The sequence below is a fragment of the Embiotoca jacksoni genome, unplaced genomic scaffold, assembly GCF_022577435.1.
Source record: "Embiotoca jacksoni isolate LCO1_2020_lvr unplaced genomic scaffold, fEmbJac1.0.p SCAF_21, whole genome shotgun sequence".
NCBI lineage: Eukaryota > Metazoa > Chordata > Actinopteri > Embiotocidae > Embiotoca > Embiotoca jacksoni.
In genome coordinates, this window is record NW_027185352.1 from 4,957,778 (window position 1) to 4,978,729 (window position 20,952).

The following is a 20,952-nucleotide window of genomic DNA, read 5'->3' on the forward strand; positions in this document are numbered from 1 at the left end:
CTTCTTGACAGGCATTTTACTATTAATATACATTTTACTTCCTCTTTCATGGTATCTATGAAATAAACTTTAGTTTTGCAACGTGATACTTTTATTTTGAAAATAACGCGTTTCACGTTGTTTCCGCTCTTGAAGGAGGAAACTAAACATTTTTGCAACACTCCGGCAGTTTGTCGGTGAACATTAAAAGTGGCTGCGCAGAGTGTCCGACATGGAAAGCTGCCGTCAGGTGGAAAACACAAACACAGGTGCGTCTCTGCGGAAGTGTTTTAATCGTTTCGTCGCGAGGAAGCTGCCTCGTGGAGCCTCGTTAGCTCGTAGCCGCAGCTAACAGCAGTGACTGTGTGTGTGTTGTTGTTGTTGTTGTTGTTGTTGTTGTGGTGATTGTTTGTGGTGCAGCGGATTGATTTCGCCCTTCGGGCAACAACATGGTCTTCGTAATGTTGATGAAATAGAAAACTGTCATAAGATGAAGGAGGCCGGATGAGCCATCTAGTTTATTTGATGTTTCCAGATACAACTGTGTTGGGACGGTTTATTTTATTTTTTATTTATTTGAATAAGTCACAGATTACTAGTTAACCTGTCAAATATGAATATTAATGTAACATTTTAATTAATTCCTCAAAGTCCTGTAACTTCTACGATGATAACAGACCTCAGGATGTGTTCACTGGCTGCCATAATGTTTAGCCCCTGAGCTGAGGCGTTCACGGACCCTGACACACCGGCATCTGGATGATGATGATGATGATGATGATGGCGGCACAGATGTTTGTGTTAATGCCAATACTGGACACTTGGGGAAGTCTGGTTATGTGGAGTTGGAAGAGACGGACATGAGCAGTGTGTGATGAGTGTGAACAAAATGGAACAACACATGTTCCTCTTTTTCAAGTTATTTAACATTTAGTGGTTCAAATTGAAGGTAAATAAAAGGTCCAAATTATTCCAAATGAACGAGAGTGAAATAACTTTTGAAGTCAATGTGAAGAAGTCATCGGTTACGGATGGCTTCTGTAAAAAGCAGCTGTGTGGACACAGAAGTTTGATCGTCTGCTGTTCCACGTTGAGATGATTGAACTAACACCGCAACTACTTTTACACTTTGTTCATCATTTTTGTATTATGTTGTACTCAAATAATTAAGAGTGCTTTATTTTTTTATATAGCTAATACACAGGAGTGAGAAACATCTCTTGTGCGTGAACTAACATTTAATCTACACAACTGCCCAGCAGATGTTAAGCAGGTGTATATAGTTAATACTGAACCCCTCATTTTTGGGCACATTGTTTTTAAATAGTCTTATCTCACCATATCGATATGAGCTTTTCATTAAAGCTGAGAATTGGCACTGTGTAAAATCCATTGTTTTTATTTTGAGCTCTAACGATCTAAATAGTTGATTTGTTAAATGCAGTATTTACACGTAAAACAACATTTCTGTCGGCATGGTAATTGTCAGCCTCGTGATTGGCTGCTAAAAAGTCGTCAGTGGTTGTTTTGTTCATGCCAGCTGTTCATCCTGAAGTGATTGCTGTGCTTCTGGGATGCCGAGTGGCCTCTCTGGTGTTTGGGATGACGTCTCTCTTTGTTTGGGATGACGTCTCTCTTTGTTTGGGATGACGTCTCTCTTTGTTTGGGATGACGTCTCTCTTTGTTTGGGATGACGTCTCTCTTTGTTTGGGATGACGTCTCTGGTGTTGGGCGTGTTCCCAGCGCGGCATGGCTCCTCTCCAGCGGGTGGTGCTGTTGCCCCTGTGGGACTGCTCCGTGTTTCCACTCCTCCTGCCCCGGACCCGTTCATGGGGAGTGTTTGGCGATGGCCGGCCCGGTGTCTCCTCAGTGCTCCTGCAGGGGAGAAGTCCTGGTCACGGTCTGACCTCCAGTTTCTGTGACGGTGTCTGAAGCTCACCGCTGGTTCTCTGCTGTTGAAGCTGGGCGACCCTCCTTGTTTTTGAACCCTGCGTCATGTGTGCTTCTTCTTCATCTGTGAACCAGCAGTTTACATCTGTGATGTTTCTGTTCGGTAGTTTTTGGGGCCTCGGTCTCTGTGACGGGGGGGGGGAGATAATACATCTCCTGCCTGTTGCCTTCCACTCTGGTACTTGGTTGGAGCAGCTGGTCTGTTGCTGCTCTGATATGTCCCGTAGTCGCCTTGTGCCCACGGACACGTCTTCTTCTCTGTACGTTGAATCGGAGAGTCCTCGGCAAGCAGGTGGTCCCTGGGATGTTTCCATACCAGAGGAATCCTTGCAGGTGACTGAAACAGCGTTTGTATGAGGCCAGTGGACCATGGTTGTGTTGCACTTTGTCGTTAATCACCAGTGAACATATCCAGTCATCATTTTCTAATAAAATATTACAAATAATTAGAATTGTCCTCTTTTTTTTCCCTTTAATTTAATCTATAGCGTACCACTAAATGAACATGTTTTAGTCATGTGTTTGCATAGTTTCACCTGTGTGTGTGTGTGTGTGTGCGTGTGCGTGTGTGTGTGTGTGTGTGCGTGTGCGTGTGCGTGTGTGTGTGTGGTCTACCGGCAAGTCACAAGAGGCCGCATCACGACCCTGTCCCCCTCCGCGTCCATGTCTGTGTAGATCTCTTCCTGCCCCTGTCGTCCCTGAGGCTGCTCGTCCCTCCTCTGCGGCTGCTGTCGGCCGCCATGTGGCAGGTGGCTCAGCGGAGGGACGTCCTCGATTACGAAAAGCTGGACGAGTTTGTGACGCTGGTGACGGCGACCGTCCCCGACCTGCTCAACCCGAAGCAGCGAGGGAAGCTGCTCCTCCGCCTGCGAGCCAAAGTGAGTAAGTTACAAAAAGAGTCGTCCTGTAACGTCTTACTCCATGACAACAAGGTGTTCACGCTCTCACCGAGTGGACACCTCTCGCTTCTTCCTGCATCTTTTCAGATCATTCTGGAGTTGTGCAGAAGTGAGGAAACGGCCAACATTTGGTGTATACAGCCTCACCTGGAGCGAATCCGCCCGCCGGGATACACCGGAGTACGTGAGAGCAGTGGTTTCACATCTGTCAAACTCCAGTTCCCTAACATGACGTCACTCCGTTCTCTTGCTGTTTGTAGCCGCCGAGGGTCACGTGAAGCGCTGATGTGATGGCTTCTAATGGTTTCTTTTAGAGCGGGGATGCGGAGGTGGACGCGGAAGAGGCCATTTTCGTGGAACTAACTCAAACACTCCTGAAAGACCCGGCAGAGCGGGAGCATTTCTACCAGGTGAGGGCTGATTTACATGAAGCCTTGCTGGCTTTCTGAACAGATGCACTTCGCATGTTAGTTCCTGTTGTGTGTTTCTGAGTAGCTCCCAACATTTGTCTTTCTCAGGAGGTTTTTCCAACAGAATATGGCCTCAGCTACGACACAGACATGCAGTTGCTGGTGTGGGAGTTTCTTTCCAAACTGGAGAGACTCCTGCCGGTGCCGGACCTCGGTCAGGTAGGAAATGACTCTTTCTTCATTGGTAGGGGGCTAAAAACAAAATGGTGGGTTTTTTTCTGAACTTGCAATTTTTTGTTCAAATTGACTCAAAAACAAAACTTTACAAACTGCTTTGCAATATTTGAGAGAAGCTTCTACAAAAATCAAGCAATTTTTTTTTTAGTTTTTTTTTTAGAAACAATCACAAAAAACCTCTGAAATCCTGAAGTGTGCATGTCAAAAAGTAATATGCACCAAATGTGCTTTTTGAATTTCTTACATTATCATAGTATTGGTCAGGAACCAGCTCGCAGTAGCTCCAGTTGTGGTGATCTTTTTGTTTTTGAGTAGAACTAAGTCGTAGTGGATGAAATGTTACCTGTATGAGTGGCTGTATCTTTGTATTTTTTATGATTAATTGTCTGCATTAGAAATAAACTTGATATGGTGACACTTCACCATCTGATCTGAGTGTCTGATGAGTTTAAACTTCCTCAGTCCTGCTGACGCCACAGTCTACGGTACTGACAGGTTTTCTTTCCTTAACTAACAGACTGTTTCCTGGCTGACCGCCGGCCCCTCGGTGCTGAAGGACTGCCTGCAGGCGCTCTCCGATCCCGACGACCTGAAGTCACTGCTGCAACACCACAAAAGCCTCGAGGACCTTGGCGCACAAGGTAAAGGACACACCTCGGGTATGTCTGTCTGTGAGCAGCATCGACAAATTCTCAAAACCTTCTTCTTTTTTTTTTTCAATTTCCTTCCTTGCAACGGGGGCTGTTAATATTTCACCTTTCCGTATATTGTTACGCATATACGGTATGTTGTTTATTTTTCTGTTTGGATTCCCTGAGCAGCACTCTGTCACTTTGTTTTAAAATGTTGTTATATGAATGAATCTGCTCATCTACATCTGCTCACGTGGACATGAATCCCAAATAAACTGGAGCGTGTGCAGGAGAGGTGAAAAAAAGCTTCTACAAAACATTTACATCGTGTTTTAGGGTTCAAACTGAGCTTTAGGAGAGTGATGATGTAATCTGCTCAGATGGGGATGTGTAGCAATTCAACTTCAAGACAACACTTCTCTTATTTTGTCATTAACCTGCATGTGATCATAAAATAGTGACTTCATCATGGAGCAGCGCGGATTGAAACACTGTTCACCTGGTTAACAAGCAGTATTCAGACACAATCAAAATATTCACTTGTTATCTTGTTTGTTTTTGTATGGATGGACATCATAAAGATGACCGGTCTGAATACGAGTTCTCAGATTTAGCCCGTTTATAACGGTCCTGTAGGAGAGCCACAGCTAAAGACCAGAAACAACAACGTTAGCCGGGTTTTCGGGCAACAACACAACAACAACAACAACAACAACAACAACAACAACAACAACGAGCACCATATTATCTTCTGTGTTGTGCGCAGGTACCACGGTGGAGATGTCCACCCAGGTCTTCGCCTGCTCCGAGTGTCCGTTCTTCCACATGCAGGAGTCCTACCTGCTGCAGCACATCGAGCACGGCCACCCGGAGCGCTACTGCAGACTGCAGCGGGCCGCGGAGGCGGCCGACGCCCCCAAGAAGAAGTTCCAGCGCCCGGAGTTCCCGCAGCCCTTCCCCATCCACGACCGGCCCGACCCGCACACCTGCCAGGAGTGCGGCAAGACCTTCACGCGTGCCTCGGACGTGACCCGTCACCAGCGGACCCACACGGGCGAGCGCCCGTACGCCTGCAAGGAATGCAAGAAGGGCTTCAAGAACTCCTGGGATCTCACCAGACATGAGCGCATTCACACGGGGGAGCGTCCCTTCCTCTGCTCCCAGTGTGGCAAGCGCTTCACCCAGATGGGGCTGCTCAAGCTGCATTTCGAGCGAACGGCCTGCGGCCAGACTTGCAACCCTCCGCTGGACCTGACGACGGAGGTGGTGGTGGCAGAGGAGGCGTCCGAGAACGGGGCGGGTCGGTACGAATGCCAGAAATGCGGCGAGAGCTTCGGCAGCATCCTGGACCGACTCCGGCACCGGCAGAGGCACGTGGTGAGGCGTCAGTACAAATGCTCCCTGTGCGAGAAGATCTACGGCCGAGCGTCGGACCTCAAGAGGCACCAGATGAAACACACGGGCGAGCGGCCGTTCGCCTGCGAGTGCGGGAAGAGCTTCACACACGTGTGGCTTCTGAATAAGCACCGGCAGATCCACACCAGGGAGCGTCCGTACCCCTGCGCGGAGTGCGGGAAGAGCTTCACGCAGCTCCAGATCCTCAACAGGCACCTGCTGACTCACAGCGGCCAGCGGCCCTTCCGGTGCTCGTACTGCGAGAAGAGCTTCACGCAGCTGGCCAGCCTCACGCGCCACGAGAGAATCCACACCGGCGAGAGGCCGTACCTCTGCAGCACCTGCGACAAGACGTTCCTCACACACGGAGAGCTGGTGAGACACCAGCGCAGCCACAGCGACCTCCGACCCTTCAGCTGCCCTCAGTGCCCCAAGAGCTTCAAGACCAAGCGCGCTCAGAGCGAACACCTCAACACGCACACGGGCGAGCGTCCGTTCGCGTGCGCCCGCTGCAGGAAGAGGTTCGCCAAGTCCACCTCGCTCGTCCGGCACAACCTGACTCACACGGGCGAGCGGCCGCACGAGTGCTCCCAGTGCGGGAAGACCTTCCTCACCTCCGGGGAGCTGCTGCTGCACAATCGCATCCACACGGGAGAGCGGCCGTATCCCTGCTCCTACTGCGAGAGGAGGTTCAGGTGCTCCTCCGACCTCAACACGCACGTCCGAACGCACACCGGGGAGAAGCCGCACAGCTGTCTGTTCTGCAGGAAGAGCTTCTCCACGTCGACCAGGCTCAAGAGACACGTGCGCACGCACGTGGAGAAAGACGTAGTGATGGAGTCGCTGAGCCTTTGAGCCGCCGGGAGATAACGATGTCCCGATTCGAACACGAGAAAAATAAAAAAAACTGTCTTTAATCAATTCTCTTTTTAGTTTATTGTCGTGGTAAGTTGCGGTGCATGAAACTCGTCTGTAGAAAAGTGCGGTTCTGTCTGGTTTCGTGAAGATTGCAATGTTTGATTTTGGCTCGCAAATACAATCAAGACACTCAAATAAACAGACGTAACATGAGCAGATGCTGTGGTTGAAAGCAGCTCACAATAAGAGCATTAAAAATGAAATATGGAAAAAGATCCAAGCAAACAAGGAGAGCTACAGTGTCTCGTGGGAAGTGTTGCCTCTCGTAATCCCGACCAAACGCTGACCGTGGGTAGTTTTAAGGTCCTGAAGAAATAAAATGATTCTGTATTTCAAATAAAAATTTGCCCCAACAAATAAGAAAGAAGCAAGAGAATATGTGAGTATATTTGTGCGCTTGTATTCCAGTAGGTGTCTTTTAACAGCACCCATAAGCCACTGCAGCTAATGATTCATATTCTTTTAGCAGGCTGCATTTTCAAATAAAAAAATGTATGAAAATTATCCCAAATTACGTGAAAATGGATTGTTTTTAGTCAAATAACTGATCACCACTCTCTACCGCTACCACGGCACCTCAACCCTCCAGAAACCAGGAAACACCCTGCTGCAGTGACAAAAATGACCAAATCCAAATTTCCTGAACGAGCGGAGGGTTGAAAGGTTGAGAGGATGTTAATGAAGCCCATAAAACTATCTAGGAATGATATTTTTATACAGATGATGATGATATACCACTGAGCTGAACAGGGAGAGAAGAAGACCGAGACGGTTGATCACACTTAGTGACCGTGAGGACGTTCTAGGAGGAGGTGGGTAATCTGGAGGACAGTCGGAGGACAGTTCTGAAGTCAAAGAGCAGGACCGAGCAGAGAAGAAGAGGAAGGACGACGGGAGCTCGGCAGAGACACGGGACCAGAAATGAGGCCAAACCGTCCACAGAGGAAGCAGAGAAAACGAAGATTCACGGACGTGATGAACGCAGAGAGACTCAGACAGAGAGTGAAGCGTCTGAAACAGATGGACAAAAGAGAAACAAGGTAGAAGACGGCGAGACACGAGGGATGAGTAACACAACTATCCAAAGGAAGGAGAATACGATACAAAAGAGTATCGGGGGAGTAAGGTCAGAGAAATGAATAAAGATGGTTCCACTCATCGACCACTGGCTTTGGAGGGAAACCGCTCACAGCCACGGTGAGCTTTTGTTACATTTCTCATTAATATTCAGTTAGTAGCTCACACATCGACCAACTCATTCAACTGCTGGAAATAATGTCTCATGTTAATATGAAAAGATTTTTTTTTACAGATCGTTGCATTCAAGAAAATGAAAGAATTCGTTTCTTTTAGAAGGAGGACGTTGACGGATAGAAACTACTTCACGCACTGTCTGTCTGGCTGCACCTGCATGACCACTGATCTGATCCGTGGGCAATTAGATTATGTAATGATGGCTGGTGGAGTTATTCTCACACAGTAAACACAGGTTGGTAGGATTAATGCACGGCACAGCCAAGACGGCTAAAGGTTCAAAAGTTTGTGCCGTCTTAAGCCCGGTCTGGATGATAAAAATGTGGGTTAGATCCATTGGAGCAGATTTGTTAGATGGTAAGTGAAGTTTTACATCTTTTTTTCCCATACAAATTCAGTCAATTGTGATATTGTGATTGAGCTTTAAATATGATTTAAATGATTTGTAGAGGCCTGAAGAAGCATAACGTCTGTCTCTATAGTGAGGGACAAAAAAAAACAATAATCTTTTTGCAACACCTTGACCTTGAGTTAAGACAGACACATTTTGTGTCATTTCACTGGGAGAGAAAACGCAGATCTTTACTTTGGTGGTGCCTAATTTAAATAAAACAGGTAACTTGGGCGGCACGGTGGTGCAGTGGTTAGCACTGTCACCTCACAGCAAAAAAAAAAAGGTTCCGGGTTTGAATCCGGTCCTGGGCCTTTCTGTGAGGAGTTTGCATGTTCTCCCTGTGCTTGCGTGGGTTCTCTCCGTGTTCTCCGGCTTCCTCCCGTCATCCAAAAACATGCACCTCAGGTCAGGTTACCTGGCGCCGCGCTAGTGGCAGCCTGCTGCAGCAGCTCCCCCCTGAGACCCCCCCTGCTGTAGTGAAGAAATTTCCCCTCTGGGATTAATAAAGTGTATAAAAATTTTTTTTTTTAAAAATAACTCCAATATGATTTGCTTGCGTTTGCTGTTGTTGCTATATTTATAGCCTATAGGTTGCTTCATGTGACCTCTCATCTTTGTGACTGAGCCGTCATGACATTTTCTTTGTATAATGTGACACTGTCACTTTCAATTTTGTCTCCCTTTTTTTTCCCCCCTAGATTAAATATTATGTCTTGTATTAAGTTGAAATGTTCCACAGGTAAGAGTTGCGCAATAATATACGATGTACTTACAGTATTAAATATTATGTCTATCATCACCATTAAACAACGTGGCTCTTTTTTTATTTTTTTTTATTACCCACCGGTCTACCACACCCTGCCAAGACGGAGCGCCCGCGTGACCACGTGGTCGGTGCGGTTTGAATATTAAAACTCCCTCCCGAGTTTCCCGCCGGACCGCTTATATGACGGGACTTCCTGTCCCACCCACATTCTCGTGTCGCTTCCGGGTGGTGGCCGCGCAAGACTCGAGCAGCGAGCCGTCGTCCCTGAAGCTGGAAACAAAAAGTTGGTGAACGGTTGAAGCTCCCGCGACTCGGACAGCGAAAAGACATGCATATCAAAACAGGTGCGTTTATATCAACCTCCGCACGCGGGGGAGCCGGAGCCTCCAGGGCCGGAGGTGGTGTTTATCTCGCCGCGGTGTTAGCAGCAATGCTAGCAGTGTCGCCGCTTTGAATGGGGGGGAGGAGGAGGGGGGGGGGGGTTACGAAACTTTGACTTCGGCTAGCGTAGCAGCTAGCTGGTCGTTTGTTTTCAGTGCGGTCAGGAATAAGAGCCGCTTTCTCGACGACAGCGGTCGTTCAGGAGTCCTCGCCGGGGGACGGGGGGGTCCCCCCGCCGGGGGGGGGTCCCGGCGCGAGCGGAACCGTCGAGTTTAACTCGCCGCACCGTGACGCTGCTAATTAAAGTTGGCTAACCGGCGCCGTCCTGTTAGCGGGCAGCGACGCGACCCGGAGAGGAGCTCACGGTTCTGGTTCCGGTACCGGAGAGTCCGTCGCGTCGGGACCGGGGGTTAGGGTTATTTTGAGTTAGAAGTCCTCGCCCTTGCCCGTGAGTCTGTCTCCGGGGGACAGAGGTGTCTCACCGAGGTGTCTCACCAGCTCTTTGAAATGTGGCGCTCCGCAGCGGGACACGCTGCTCGGGCCGGCGGCTCCTCGGCACAGATGTGGGACACCAGCAGCCCGTTTTAGGGGGTTTCACCCCCCTTCTTCTTCTTTATATCTAATTTATTTTTGTCTCCTCAGGATCTCCAACTTTAGAAATGATCCTGGTGTCACGTGGACAAAAAAGACTCCAAGTACCAACATACTCGCGTCGGCGGTCTCGTGTTATTTCCCCGGTGGGACAGTGGAGTGGGACAGTGGGACATTGGGACACAGATTAAGAGATACGCGGCGAAATATTGGAAGCTGCGATTAATTGCGGCAGACAGGACAGAAATTGTGCTTTAATTAAAACATAAATCCTTTAAAAACAACAAAACTGAAACGTGTTGATTCGTGTTGTAAAAGGTAACTTTAGAAATGTAATATATTCTGTTAAATGTAATATAAAGTCATCGTTTTAATGACGTCATCATCCTAATGTAACTCGTGACATTTGATTACTTTTTTCATGTTTTTTTTTTTAATTATCATTACAAATTATAAACTGAGCAACAAAGCTGAACGTTTTTGAAAACTAAATGTAAAGTAGAAATTTAAACCTCACAAAAACGGATCACTGCTGTTTACAATGTTCTTCGATGGAACTTGAATTAAGATCCAGATGTTTTTGTTTTTAAAGCGCGGCCACCAGAACACATCGAGTATGTGGATTTAAAACTAAAACCTCAAACCAGGTTTGCGTTCAGGTCAAATCTGTGATTGTGAAGGTGGAAACATCAACCGGTTCAGTTCCTTTGAACTCTCTTTAAGCGCCTCGTCTCGTGTCACAAACACCTTGTTGGCGCGTTTCCTCAAATGAAGTCGATCTGCGGACCGAAGACGAGCGAGCTCGTCAGAGACGAGACTTCTGCAGGCCGGAGACATTCCTCCGGTGGAAAGACCGCAATTCATTTCATCTTCTTTTCACTCAAAAGAATGTCGTCAACGTTTTGATTTGAATGCGTATTGTGTCTCCGGTATCCGTAACGATTACATCGATTTTGTAATCTCGGGACAAAACCGGGTCGGTAACTTGTAAGTAAACGATCTAATCGGTCACGTTCGTTGGTCCGAAGTCTTTCAATTAAGAGAAAGGAGCAGATCTCCACGTTTCAAGATCCAGATGTTCACGTCGGACTCGTCTTGTTCTTCTTTTCTGCACAACTCGGCCCGAAGGCTCCGAGACGGAGAGCCGTTGTTCAGCCGCAGCGCAGTCGCACGAAACGTGTCATCGGCCCGCCGGCTGTTTGCACGACCCGGCCGAGCGCAAAGATCCTTTACCGGCCGATGCCGAGCGAAGAGTCTCGTAGCGAAGCGCCCGTTAAGATTACCACGAGGCGAGAAGCCGGCGCGGCGGTCTCGGTCCCGTAGGACGGTTCCGTTGCTCCGACTGCACCGCCGACACTCGTAAACCAGCCGGGCTGCAACGCACACGTGAGTGTTTTTAAAGAAGCGACATCTGACTGCTGTGAACACGTCTGTTTCAGGTACATGGGAAGTCAGCAACACCGTGTGCGAGTCCGATAGCGTGTGCGATCCAGCGGTCCTCGTTTCAGCCACCAACTCAGAGCCACATATTCGGAACCGCCGCCTGTCTCCCGGCTCGGGCAACTGTGGAGGAGGAGGCGGGGGTGGAGGTTGCATCTCCGGGAGTGACCGGCAGCTTTTACCCGAGGGCGACCCGGCCGGTTCGGGCCACGCGCACGCCTTCAGCTTCCGCAGGGAAAAGGAGCGCAAGGGCCCGCAGCACAAAGGCCGCGGCCTCCGCAGGGAAAGTCAGAAGGGGGTCGGCCGAGGGAGCGATCGACCGCAGAAGGTTACCCAAAAGGAAAGGTGGGTGGAGGACAGTCTGTCGCTGCTCAAGCCGCCGCCCGCCTTCCCGGTGCAGGACAGTCCCGCCAAGCTGCAGCCCGCCGTCAGCTACGCCTCCAAGGTGAAGGCGGGAGCGGCGGGCGGCGCGCTGGAGGAGGACCGCCCCGCCATCGGCGTGCTGCTCCAGAACCAGTGGGGTCTAAGTTTCATCAGCGAGGCGAGGCCGGTCGCGGACGGGCCCCTCCTCCCCGCCGCCGCCGCCCTCCTGCCCACAGACGCTAAACATCCCGCGGACCTCCAGCTCGACACGGAAGCCGCTCCCGCTCCGGTCGCCGCCTCCGTCACCCCAATCACACGGGCGGAGGTGGACGAGAGCAACGGGAAGCTGCTGCTCAGCTGTCGCCATCTAGTGGAGGCTTTGAATTATCACAGTAGAGGTGAGTGAGACCCGGTCTGGTCTGCCTTCACCCTCAAATAATTCAATGTTAATATTGTAATTAGTTAATAATCTGCCTGTTTTCTCTCCACAGAATGGAACACCGTTCGGAACAAACAGAAAAAAGGTGAGTTGACTCGACGCGAAACATCCAACACTGGTGTGACATGTTGGGGGAGGGGCTTCCTCAGAGCGGGTAGAAACAGTCGACAGTATTTTGTCATCACGTCCACTTTGGAAACCTTTTAATTTGTAAGTTATGTTTCTCTGAGTGCAGCTGATGGTTGATGATGGTTCAGAGCTTTTGTAAAGGGGTCATTCCCTGCTACTGTCACCATGGTAACGTTCAAAAAGTCTTCATGTCTGATATTAAAATCAATTTCACAGCATACAATAAAGGCAGCCAATCAGAAGCCGAACTGGTTTGTGGCCATTTATAGCTTCGATTTGATTGGCTCAGAGTGCGTGGCGGTTAAAAAAAAAAAAAAAAAGTCCAAAACTCTTTACGATGAAGCTTTAAAGTGACGAGCTGATGGAACAACTTGTGAGTCGCTCCACATGATGTCTGATGAGGTCGCGTCATCATGTTTTGTTTTCCTTCTCAGATCCAGTACGTGTTGTCTGGTACAAGGACACCCAGGAGCACCCGGCCTAGCAGTGTGAAACACAGCACACCTACATGCACATTAAAACGCATCAAGACGGACACATTTTGGAGTCCCGTTCTCTCTCTCTCGCTCTCTCTCTCTCTCGCTCTCCCTCTCTCTCTCTCTCTCTCTCTCTCTCTCTCCCTCTCTCTCTCACACACACACACACACACACACACTGCACTCAGGATGATGTCTTCACACAAAAGCCACACTGAGACACTTTGGACTAACTCCTTTGAGATCTTACAGCAATGGACTTTTTTAACGCCTTACAGAAAGCCTGCCTTAATTAATCACCTGTTTCCATCGCCTCGTTCCCATTTTTAGATTCTACGTGTAGAGCCGCTCTTTTCTTTTCTTTTCTTCTTTTTAAAACAATCTCTGAGGAGCTGTAATTTAATTTTCCCTTTTGAAAGCTGCGGTTTTATCAAACAGTTTTGTCCTCTGTAAAGCGAGTGGTCAATCAAGCACTTTGTTAAAACCTCCGTTGTGACCAATCCGTGTGTGCGAGACGCCCTCTGCAGAGAGATTTCTTTTCCCCCCTTTTTTTCCCCCCAATTCTAAACCAGAAGAATGTCTTGTACCTGCTTCAGTTTTATTGTTAATGTCTGCAGAGGACTTCTGTACGCGTGTCTCCAGTTTACAGAAGGGTGTAGTCAAAGGCACAGTAGAGTTCACCCTTTACACGTCAGATCTTAATGCTGTGTTCCTCTTTGGTTTTATTCGGTCCCCCGTCGGTTGAGTGTTACTCATGAATCCAGAAGGGACAACACCATGTTCAGTATGTTGATTCTTTTTTCTTTTTTTTTTCTTTTTTTTTTTTTTTGAAAAGAATTTATTGAATTAAAAATAAATGACACTGGAGGAGGAGGAATGTAAGAGAACAGTATTGCTTAATAAAAATGAATAAACTTGAAAAGACCCAAATTAGTCCGTCTTTATTTGAGCACAGGAAGTTCAGACTCCACCACGTCGGATGAAATCCCGTTTTCTTTTAGGGTTTTTTTTTTTGTTTTTTTTTCCTCCCGACGCAAACTGTCTGGTGACGTAGTTGATGACGTATCTGAAGACACGGCAGCTGGAAATCTGGGACACCAAACTATTTTCCCCAAATAACTGCACAAATAATTGATAGTTTGTTCCAATAGCACAATTTCAGCTGGTTTACGTCCAATCACACGAAGCTTTGTCAACAAAACGGCTCCAGACCCAGTTCCTCTAAAGTCAAACCACCGAGTGTTTTCATCGCTCGTTCTTCTGCTGAAGTGAGATGAACATTATTGCCGTTTCAAATAATAACAAAAGTCATCTTGTCAGCAATTCCAATTCTACGATTGGGATCCCGAGAGCTTGATGTAAAAATATTGGAGATATGATTGTAACATTCATTCTGACCTCGTCACTCAACTGTTTCTACCGGGTGACCAGTTGCTGTCGGGAAACAAAAGCGGCTCCCGCTGTACAACGTACACGTCACAGACCTGCTCTACACGTCACAGACCTGCTACACGTCACAGACCTGCTCTACACGTCACAGACCTGCTACACGTCACAGACCTGCTACACGTCACAGACCTGCTACACGTCACAGACCCGCTCTACACGTCACAGACCCGCTCTACACGTCACAGACCTGCTCTACACGTCACAGACCTGCTACACGTCACAGACCTGCTACACGTCACAGACCTGCTCTACACGTCACAGACCTGCTACACGTCACAGACCTGCTACACGTCACAGACCTGCTCTACACGTCACAGACCTGCTACACGTCACAGACCTGCTCTACACGTCACAGACCTGCTACACGTCACAGACCTGCTCTACACGTCACAGACCTGCTACACGTCACAGACCTGCTCTACACGTCACAGACCTGCTCTACACGTCACAGACCTGCTCTACACGTCACAGACCTGCTACACGTCACAGACCTGCTACATGTCACAGACCTGCTACACGTCACAGACCTGCTCTACACGTCACAGACCTGCTACACGTCACAGACCTGCTACAAACATGTTGACTTCTATCGCTGATATTTCTCTGTGATTTGTAGGTTTCTGAAGTAGAGAAGAAAGAATGCAAAGTTTTTACTGATGACGATGGTCATATTACATTTTAATGACAATTTGGACAACATACTGTCCTGTGATCATTTCGTCCGTGACGTCATCGTCATCTTTTTCTGTGGACAGTGAAATGGAAATGATATGTAATAAAAGTAGAAGTAATATATATATATTTTTTGAACAGTAAATCATGTATATAAATATATGTGTATATATATATATATATGTATATATATATATGTTCTCTGGATTCGATAAGGGGCCTGGAAGTTTTTGTGTGGAGGATTGCATGTTTTTGCTTGTATGTAATGTTTTACATTTACATGCATAAGATAGTCATTTATATTATGGACAACAAACTTTACTTTTAGGTTAGTAGTTTTGCAGGAACATGGAAATTCCACATAGATTGTCCCAGGTGGGAGTCGAACCTGTGACCTTCAGACTGGAGACAACAACGCTGACAGCTGCACCTGTGTTGCCTTCCATAACTTGAACGGAAGTCATGTCTTCCAAAATATGATAAAAAAAAAAAAAAAAAAAAAAAGTCATACTACAGGACAGAGGGGGTCCGTGGAGGTACTGCAGGGGGCCGTTACATTTTTGGTTGATTCGACAATTTTTCACATTTAAAAAAAAAAAGTCCCCCAATTTCTTTTCCATAAATTGAATCCAACATATTGTAGTGAACGGATAAATGGAGGCAGAAGATGTTATCTTTCAATCAGAAAGAGCTCTCAAGATGGACACCGGTTCACTCACAGCGGGAGACTAACCTGGACATGTCCCTCCAAGTCTCCTGAGCACAAAGAGGAGGACCCGCCCCTATCGCTGCTGTGCCAATCATAAGGCGGCATGTTACAGGCTGGCTCTGTCAGGTTCCCCGTGATTGGCCGAGAGCCTATTCAGTGCCCAGCTGACTAAGATCCCAGACACAAGGACGCACGCTGCAATATTATTTGAAAAGATACAATAACAAGGTATGTTTGTACATGGCAGTAGGCCCAGTTTAATATAAAACACAATTTTATACAATATATATAGTCGGGGGTCCCTGCTCCATCGCTCTGTCAGTTTGGGGGTCCTTGGCCTGAAAAACGTTGAAGACCCCTGCATCATCCAAAAAGTCATAAAAACGTCATACTCGAGTTTTATGACATTTATATATCATCAAAGCGAGGTCTTAGTGGGGGCGAATGTTAATATCATGGTGACGACCTCGTCTGGACTGGAGAGGTACATCTTTAAATTAGATGAAGCTGCCTGTCATGTCCTTGTCCAGCTGGATTGTGTCGTCTTTAGCGGACATTCCTGCAACAGGAGGAACCGTGTGTTTCTGCAGCGTGTCGTCGTCGTCATGTAGGAAAACGAGGCCGTGGTGTGTTTTAACGGAGCTCCGTGACACAAGAGGAAAAAGGCGACATCGGACTTTAAAATACACAGAACTCATCAGGAGGGTCGAGACATCGATGCTTTATGTCTTTTCACGGCGTCCACGTCGTAAACGGGAGACGTTTGGACTTGTTACGGCGGAGAAAACTCGGGCGGGTTTAAAGATGGCTGCGTTTCACTTGGTGGAGGTCCGGCTGTACGTTCTGGTTCACCGTCACGCGGCCATCGTCGGGAACACTGAATTATCACCGAGCTGCAGCTTAAAGAGGCGCAGACCGAACACGAAGACCACCGGCTGCAACTCCCTTTCCACCGAGACGCTTCATTTGACGGAGTAAAAGCCGCCGGAGTCCCGTTGAAGGCCGGGTCGTACCGCACCTTCAACACGCCCGCTGCGTCGCTCAGTCTCTCCACGTCACCTCCACCTCATCGGTTCTGTACCTGCAAGAGACGGAAGTTCATTGTTGCTGCGGAACACGCTTTTTCATGCCGAACGCCTCCCCGGCGACGGCAAAATCTTTACCACGCCGCCACTGTTAGGGCGTCCAGGAAGACGAGAACAAAGATCGTAAAGAGACCAAATCGGCGGCGGTGTGACGTCTTACCTCTGCGTGATCCACGAGTCTTCCAGCTCCGTCACCTGACCGGACCGGAACATCTCCCAGCCGGCCTGAGCGATCATCGCTCCGTTGTCTATGCAGAAACTGAAGGGGGGAGAAAAAAAAAAAAAAAAGGTGGGTGCCACGTCGCCTCGACGACAGGAAGTCAGCAGCGACGTCGCGTGACGAAGAGAAGGCAGCTTGGTCTTCTTTACGTAATCACACCACACAAGGGTTTGATGGCTCGGGACGTCGGGGCCGTTTACAACAACAGTCTGTAAAGCACGTCGTCGTTCTGTTCAACAGCTCCGCTTTCTTTTTCTTTTTAAAGCATTTAAAATCATCAGAGTTGAAACTTTATATCCGACATGCATCCGTCGCATTAAAACCTCACATCGGACTATTTTCTACTCGGCGCGGAGGACAAAGCTGCACGACCGTCAAACCGTCCGTCACCTTCGAAGCAGACGTGATGAACCGTTAACAGACGGTTGAGTGAAGTGAGAGCGTCAGCAGTCTGGGAGGTTGAAGACGTGTTCGTGGACTATAAACTGCTTTTCAGTCACAAGTGCTGCCGACTCAAGAGTACCACTCATCAGACGGCGAGCCGGCTGGTTCGGTCCCGAAACTCCGGCGGGTACGAAGCTCGTTCTGCCGCTCGGCTTTCGGTCCGAGTTCCTGCAGCCCGTCGGTGTCGAAGTGAAAGCGGCGAATGAAAGCGTGTTTACCGTTCGTCTGTGGCGAACAGCTTGGCTCCTCTCTCCTCACACATCACCTCCATCATCTGCTGCAGACGCAGGTTACCTGGGCAACAAACGGCGGGTCAGAACGTCGGTACATTGCGGCTCTGAATGTTTTTTTTTCCCCTCGTGACCTGACGGTGATCATAAAGAAGAGACGTACTTGTGGAGAGAAGATTAATAGGAAGCTCGTTTCATTTTCCCAAAAGGGGAAATAAAAACTGCAAGATGACATTTTCTCTTTTAAAGTCTGAGGTGAAATACATTTTATGGATTAAACCAAATTAGATTTGACAAAACAACACGAGTGTCTTTGTTATCGTTTCCATTTTATGGAGTGATATTCTATGAAATCAGCTTTTTGCCCAATTTGAAAAATGATACGAACACATCCAAGTAGGGATGTTTTGTTAGTCACAAAGATTGTATGTGCTACCGCTGATCTGCTAACATGTCTGCACTGTTTGGAGATTGTCGAATCCAGAAAAGAGAATATTTGTGTCGCAGCTTTTCTGAGTGCTCTTTCACAGAACCAAATCTACCGTCAGACTCCGATTTCAATGGGTTTTAAAACTGTGAAATAGTGTGTGTTACAACCGTAAACTCCATCAGGCTCCTCTGTTCTACGTTTGTTCCTCTACGATTGATGAACTTCAATACAAATCTCACTTCAGGACATTTGCTGTTAATATTTGAGCTTCCTGAGACCTTCCAGCTGTTCCAACCGGTTTGTTTTTTCCTGATGGACTTACAGCCAACCCCCCCGACGATCAGGACCTCCTGGGAGCCGCAGTGAGCCACGGCCCTCTCGGTGATCTCCACCAGCATGGAGAACACCGTCTCCTGCAGAGAGGCGGAGCTGTTAGCGCCGGGCATCACTGATTTATTATCCCCACTGGAGAAGTTGGTTGACAGAAAATTCAGCAGGAACTATTTTTCATTTAGCTTGTGGGTTCCATCTTTTAATCACAATTCTTAATATCTTCATCTATCTCCCGATAGGAATGGAAGCCTTTAAGCCTACAAAATGGTTCCATACATCTTTTTTTTTGGTAATTATTATTATTTTTGTGTGTGTGATGAGCGACACACATCCACCATGCAGGGCAGCACTCATCACACACGAACTGGTTCGTGGTACCTGAAGTGAGAAGCACAAGTCCTCTGCTGTACACCGACCGGAGCTCAGCATCTTATTAGCAGCTTCCTATGAAGGAAAAGAGAAAAGTGTTTGGATCGTGAAACGGGGGGATGACGGAGTAGTTGACACCAAACTGTAGCCTTCAGAGAATTAAATCCAATATTTCAATGATGCCACTCACTGACAGTAATTAGTTCCACGGATGATGAAACCACTCACCTCGATAAACGATAAAATCCCTGAAAATGACACGTCCATTCCTTTCACTGTGTACGGCAGCTCCACGTAATGACTCCCTCTGACAGTGTCGACAAAAAGCAGAGTCGTATGAACAGAAACGTATTTAGCAAACGACCCTTCCCAACGATCCAATGAAGCTACTTCACGGTCGTACTCACTTTTTGGCCATCTGCTCTATGTTGTAGCCTGGACTGGGGTCGTTGGAGATCTGGCAGGAGAAGCAGGTCATCAGAACATGTTTGAACCCACATCTATCCCGTACAGTAAAAAGCAGACAGCTGATGTCATAAAAACACAAACACAAACCTTAATAACTCTGGCGAACCTGTCCAAACAGTTACCGACAGCAATGTCGATGGTCTCGCCGAATATTCTGTACCGCCGCTCGGAGTAAGCAATGACCTGCACGGGGAGACCAAAAGTAGAAACACGCGTATGTCATAAATGGACGACTCATCGATGGGAGGTGCAGTGCAGAAGCTCTGTGGGAAAAAAAACAAGAACAACCAAACTCCAAATAATCCAGCAGACTGGAAGCGTTTCATCAGGAATGAAACCAACCTGTGTGTTGCCGCCGCTGACGTACAGCACCGTGGGGTTGTTGGCTTCGGTGATGAGTCGGCCCATCTCGATGTGTCCGATGCAGTGGTTGACCCCGAGCAGCGGCTTCCCCCAAAGCTGGGCGACCGTCCGGGCCACCAGAGCCACCGTTACCAAGGGCGCCCCCATACCGGGACCTGAAGGAGAACAACGACAGAGACGACGAGGTGAGCGACACTCACATTCGGCTTCAGATTGACAGGAGTCACGAGTTCTCGGAGTGTTGATGTTTTATCAGTACAACTTCTACTTTGAACAACTTTCTTTCCTTTTGTTCGATCACAAAGGTCAGTGATGAAATATGTTAACAGGGCCGGGGCAATCATTTTACGGTCGATGTTGAAAGCAGATTTTCTCTGCATATATCCGGTGTATGAGGCCAGATCCTTGCAAATAGATTTTAAGGCAGCAGAAACTGCAACTTTTTATAACAGTAAAAGTGGAAATAATTATTATTTCATTGTTTTCATCTTTGCTGTTACATGTAATCTGCAAATTACCGGACGTGCAAAGAAGCTTGAATCCCCCGTTGTTACTGACCTGGGAAAATAAAGACTACCATTAAATGGATGTCAGAGTTTTACTGTACTGTGACACTCTGAACGGTGCTTCAAAAGGGGGTTTTTAAACAACACGCATGATTACAGGAGAGACTGGATCTGAAAGTTCCTCACACCAACTCTGAAGTGGAGAAAACTGGTTACTAAAGGAACTAAAGTTCAAGTTGGCCGAGTGCAGCTGAACTGGACAGAAACTAGGAAACATAAATTAAATTGAAATTAAAATGAACTGCAAACTGGAGGCTGTAAAAACACCTGATGCTGGTTTCACCAAGGGCTCCTCTGGGTGAACTTTTTGTTTTTTCTCCCTTTTTTACCTCATCTGTAATTACTGACCCCCAGCTGTGGAGGAGCCCCCGCACCCCCAGCTGTGGAGGAGCCCCCGCACCCCCAGCTGTGGAGGAGCCCCCGCACTCACAGCTCGGCTTTTGTTCAAATCTTATTTTTACTGAATGAAGAAACACGCAGGGTTTCACGTTACCTTTGGTGTACGCCACGCCGTCGATGTCTGCAGGTTTCAGCCCCGCTTGCTCCAGCGCCTCCTTCAGGACGGTCAGTATAACAGCTCGGTGGTGTCTGGCTGTGTCACTCGGCATGAAACCTGATGTGGAAAAATAAGATGCCGTCATCTTCACACGAAGGATTGTTGCATGTTGTTCTGTCACCAAAACATGTGTGTTTGAACTGAACTGTAACGGACCTTGACCAGGAGGTGTAATGTAGGTCCGTCTCGGGTTGGACAGCACTTCACCATCTCTGATGATGCCGATGCCAATCTTATTGGCGCTGCCTTCAAACCCGATTACTACAGTCATGGCAGCTGGAAATCTGTTTTCAGGGAGGGGAAATACAACATGCAGGTAAGACTGACGCATTCTTGTTAAAAAAAATAAATACGCCGCAAAAAAAGTAGTTTTGTTAAAGAGTGTTTTCCCTTTAATTCCCTCAT

At 47.8% G+C, this 20,952-nt stretch overlaps 3 protein-coding genes across 5 annotated transcripts in view; 2 read left to right on the forward strand and 1 right to left on the reverse strand.

The window, feature by feature from the left end:
- Positions 1-149: 149 nt before the first annotated feature.
- On the forward strand, positions 150-7,046 carry LOC138202483 (zinc finger protein ZFP2-like). 2 transcript variants are annotated; one of them, XM_069156508.1, is made up of 7 exons: positions 150-248; positions 2,605-2,807; positions 2,916-3,008; positions 3,143-3,238; positions 3,347-3,457; positions 3,993-4,134; positions 4,874-7,046. In XM_069156508.1, exons 1-7 carry the CDS (start codon positions 212-214, stop codon positions 6,355-6,357), a joined length of 2,166 nt encoding a protein of 721 aa, XP_069012609.1. In that variant the 5' UTR covers positions 150-211; the 3' UTR covers positions 6,358-7,046. The 2 variants fall into 2 exon arrangements, with proteins under 2 accessions (XP_069012609.1, XP_069012610.1); XM_069156509.1 differs by having other exon boundaries at positions 3,993-4,116; positions 4,874-7,043.
- A 1,992-nt stretch (positions 7,047-9,038) lies between these two features.
- LOC138202484 (uncharacterized) lies at positions 9,039-13,575 on the forward strand. Its single transcript, XM_069156510.1, has 4 exons — positions 9,039-9,178; positions 11,246-12,007; positions 12,101-12,133; positions 12,612-13,575. The coding sequence occupies exons 1-4, from the start codon at positions 9,163-9,165 to the stop codon at positions 12,659-12,661; spliced, it is 861 nt and encodes a 286-aa protein (XP_069012611.1). The 5' UTR covers positions 9,039-9,162; the 3' UTR covers positions 12,662-13,575.
- A 2,139-nt stretch (positions 13,576-15,714) lies between these two features.
- Positions 15,715-20,952, reverse strand: part of osgep (O-sialoglycoprotein endopeptidase) — a 7,660-nt gene continuing 2,422 nt past the window's right edge. For both annotated transcript variants that reach the window (XM_069156512.1, XM_069156511.1), the window contains exons 2-12: positions 20,704-20,823; positions 20,485-20,604; positions 19,405-19,580; positions 19,150-19,245; positions 19,002-19,051; positions 18,823-18,901; positions 18,604-18,669; positions 18,215-18,305; positions 17,451-17,526; positions 16,729-16,827; positions 15,715-16,564 (exon numbers count right to left, since the gene is read on the reverse strand). In XM_069156512.1, coding sequence (XP_069012613.1) covers positions 16,525-16,564; positions 16,729-16,827; positions 17,451-17,526; positions 18,215-18,305; positions 18,604-18,669; positions 18,823-18,901; positions 19,002-19,051; positions 19,150-19,245; positions 19,405-19,580; positions 20,485-20,604; positions 20,704-20,818 — 1,008 coding nt within the window. In that variant the 5' untranslated portion in view covers positions 20,819-20,823 and the 3' untranslated portion in view covers positions 15,715-16,524. The remainder of the gene's footprint in view (positions 16,565-16,728; positions 16,828-17,450; positions 17,527-18,214; positions 18,306-18,603; positions 18,670-18,822; positions 18,902-19,001; positions 19,052-19,149; positions 19,246-19,404; positions 19,581-20,484; positions 20,605-20,703; positions 20,824-20,952) is intronic.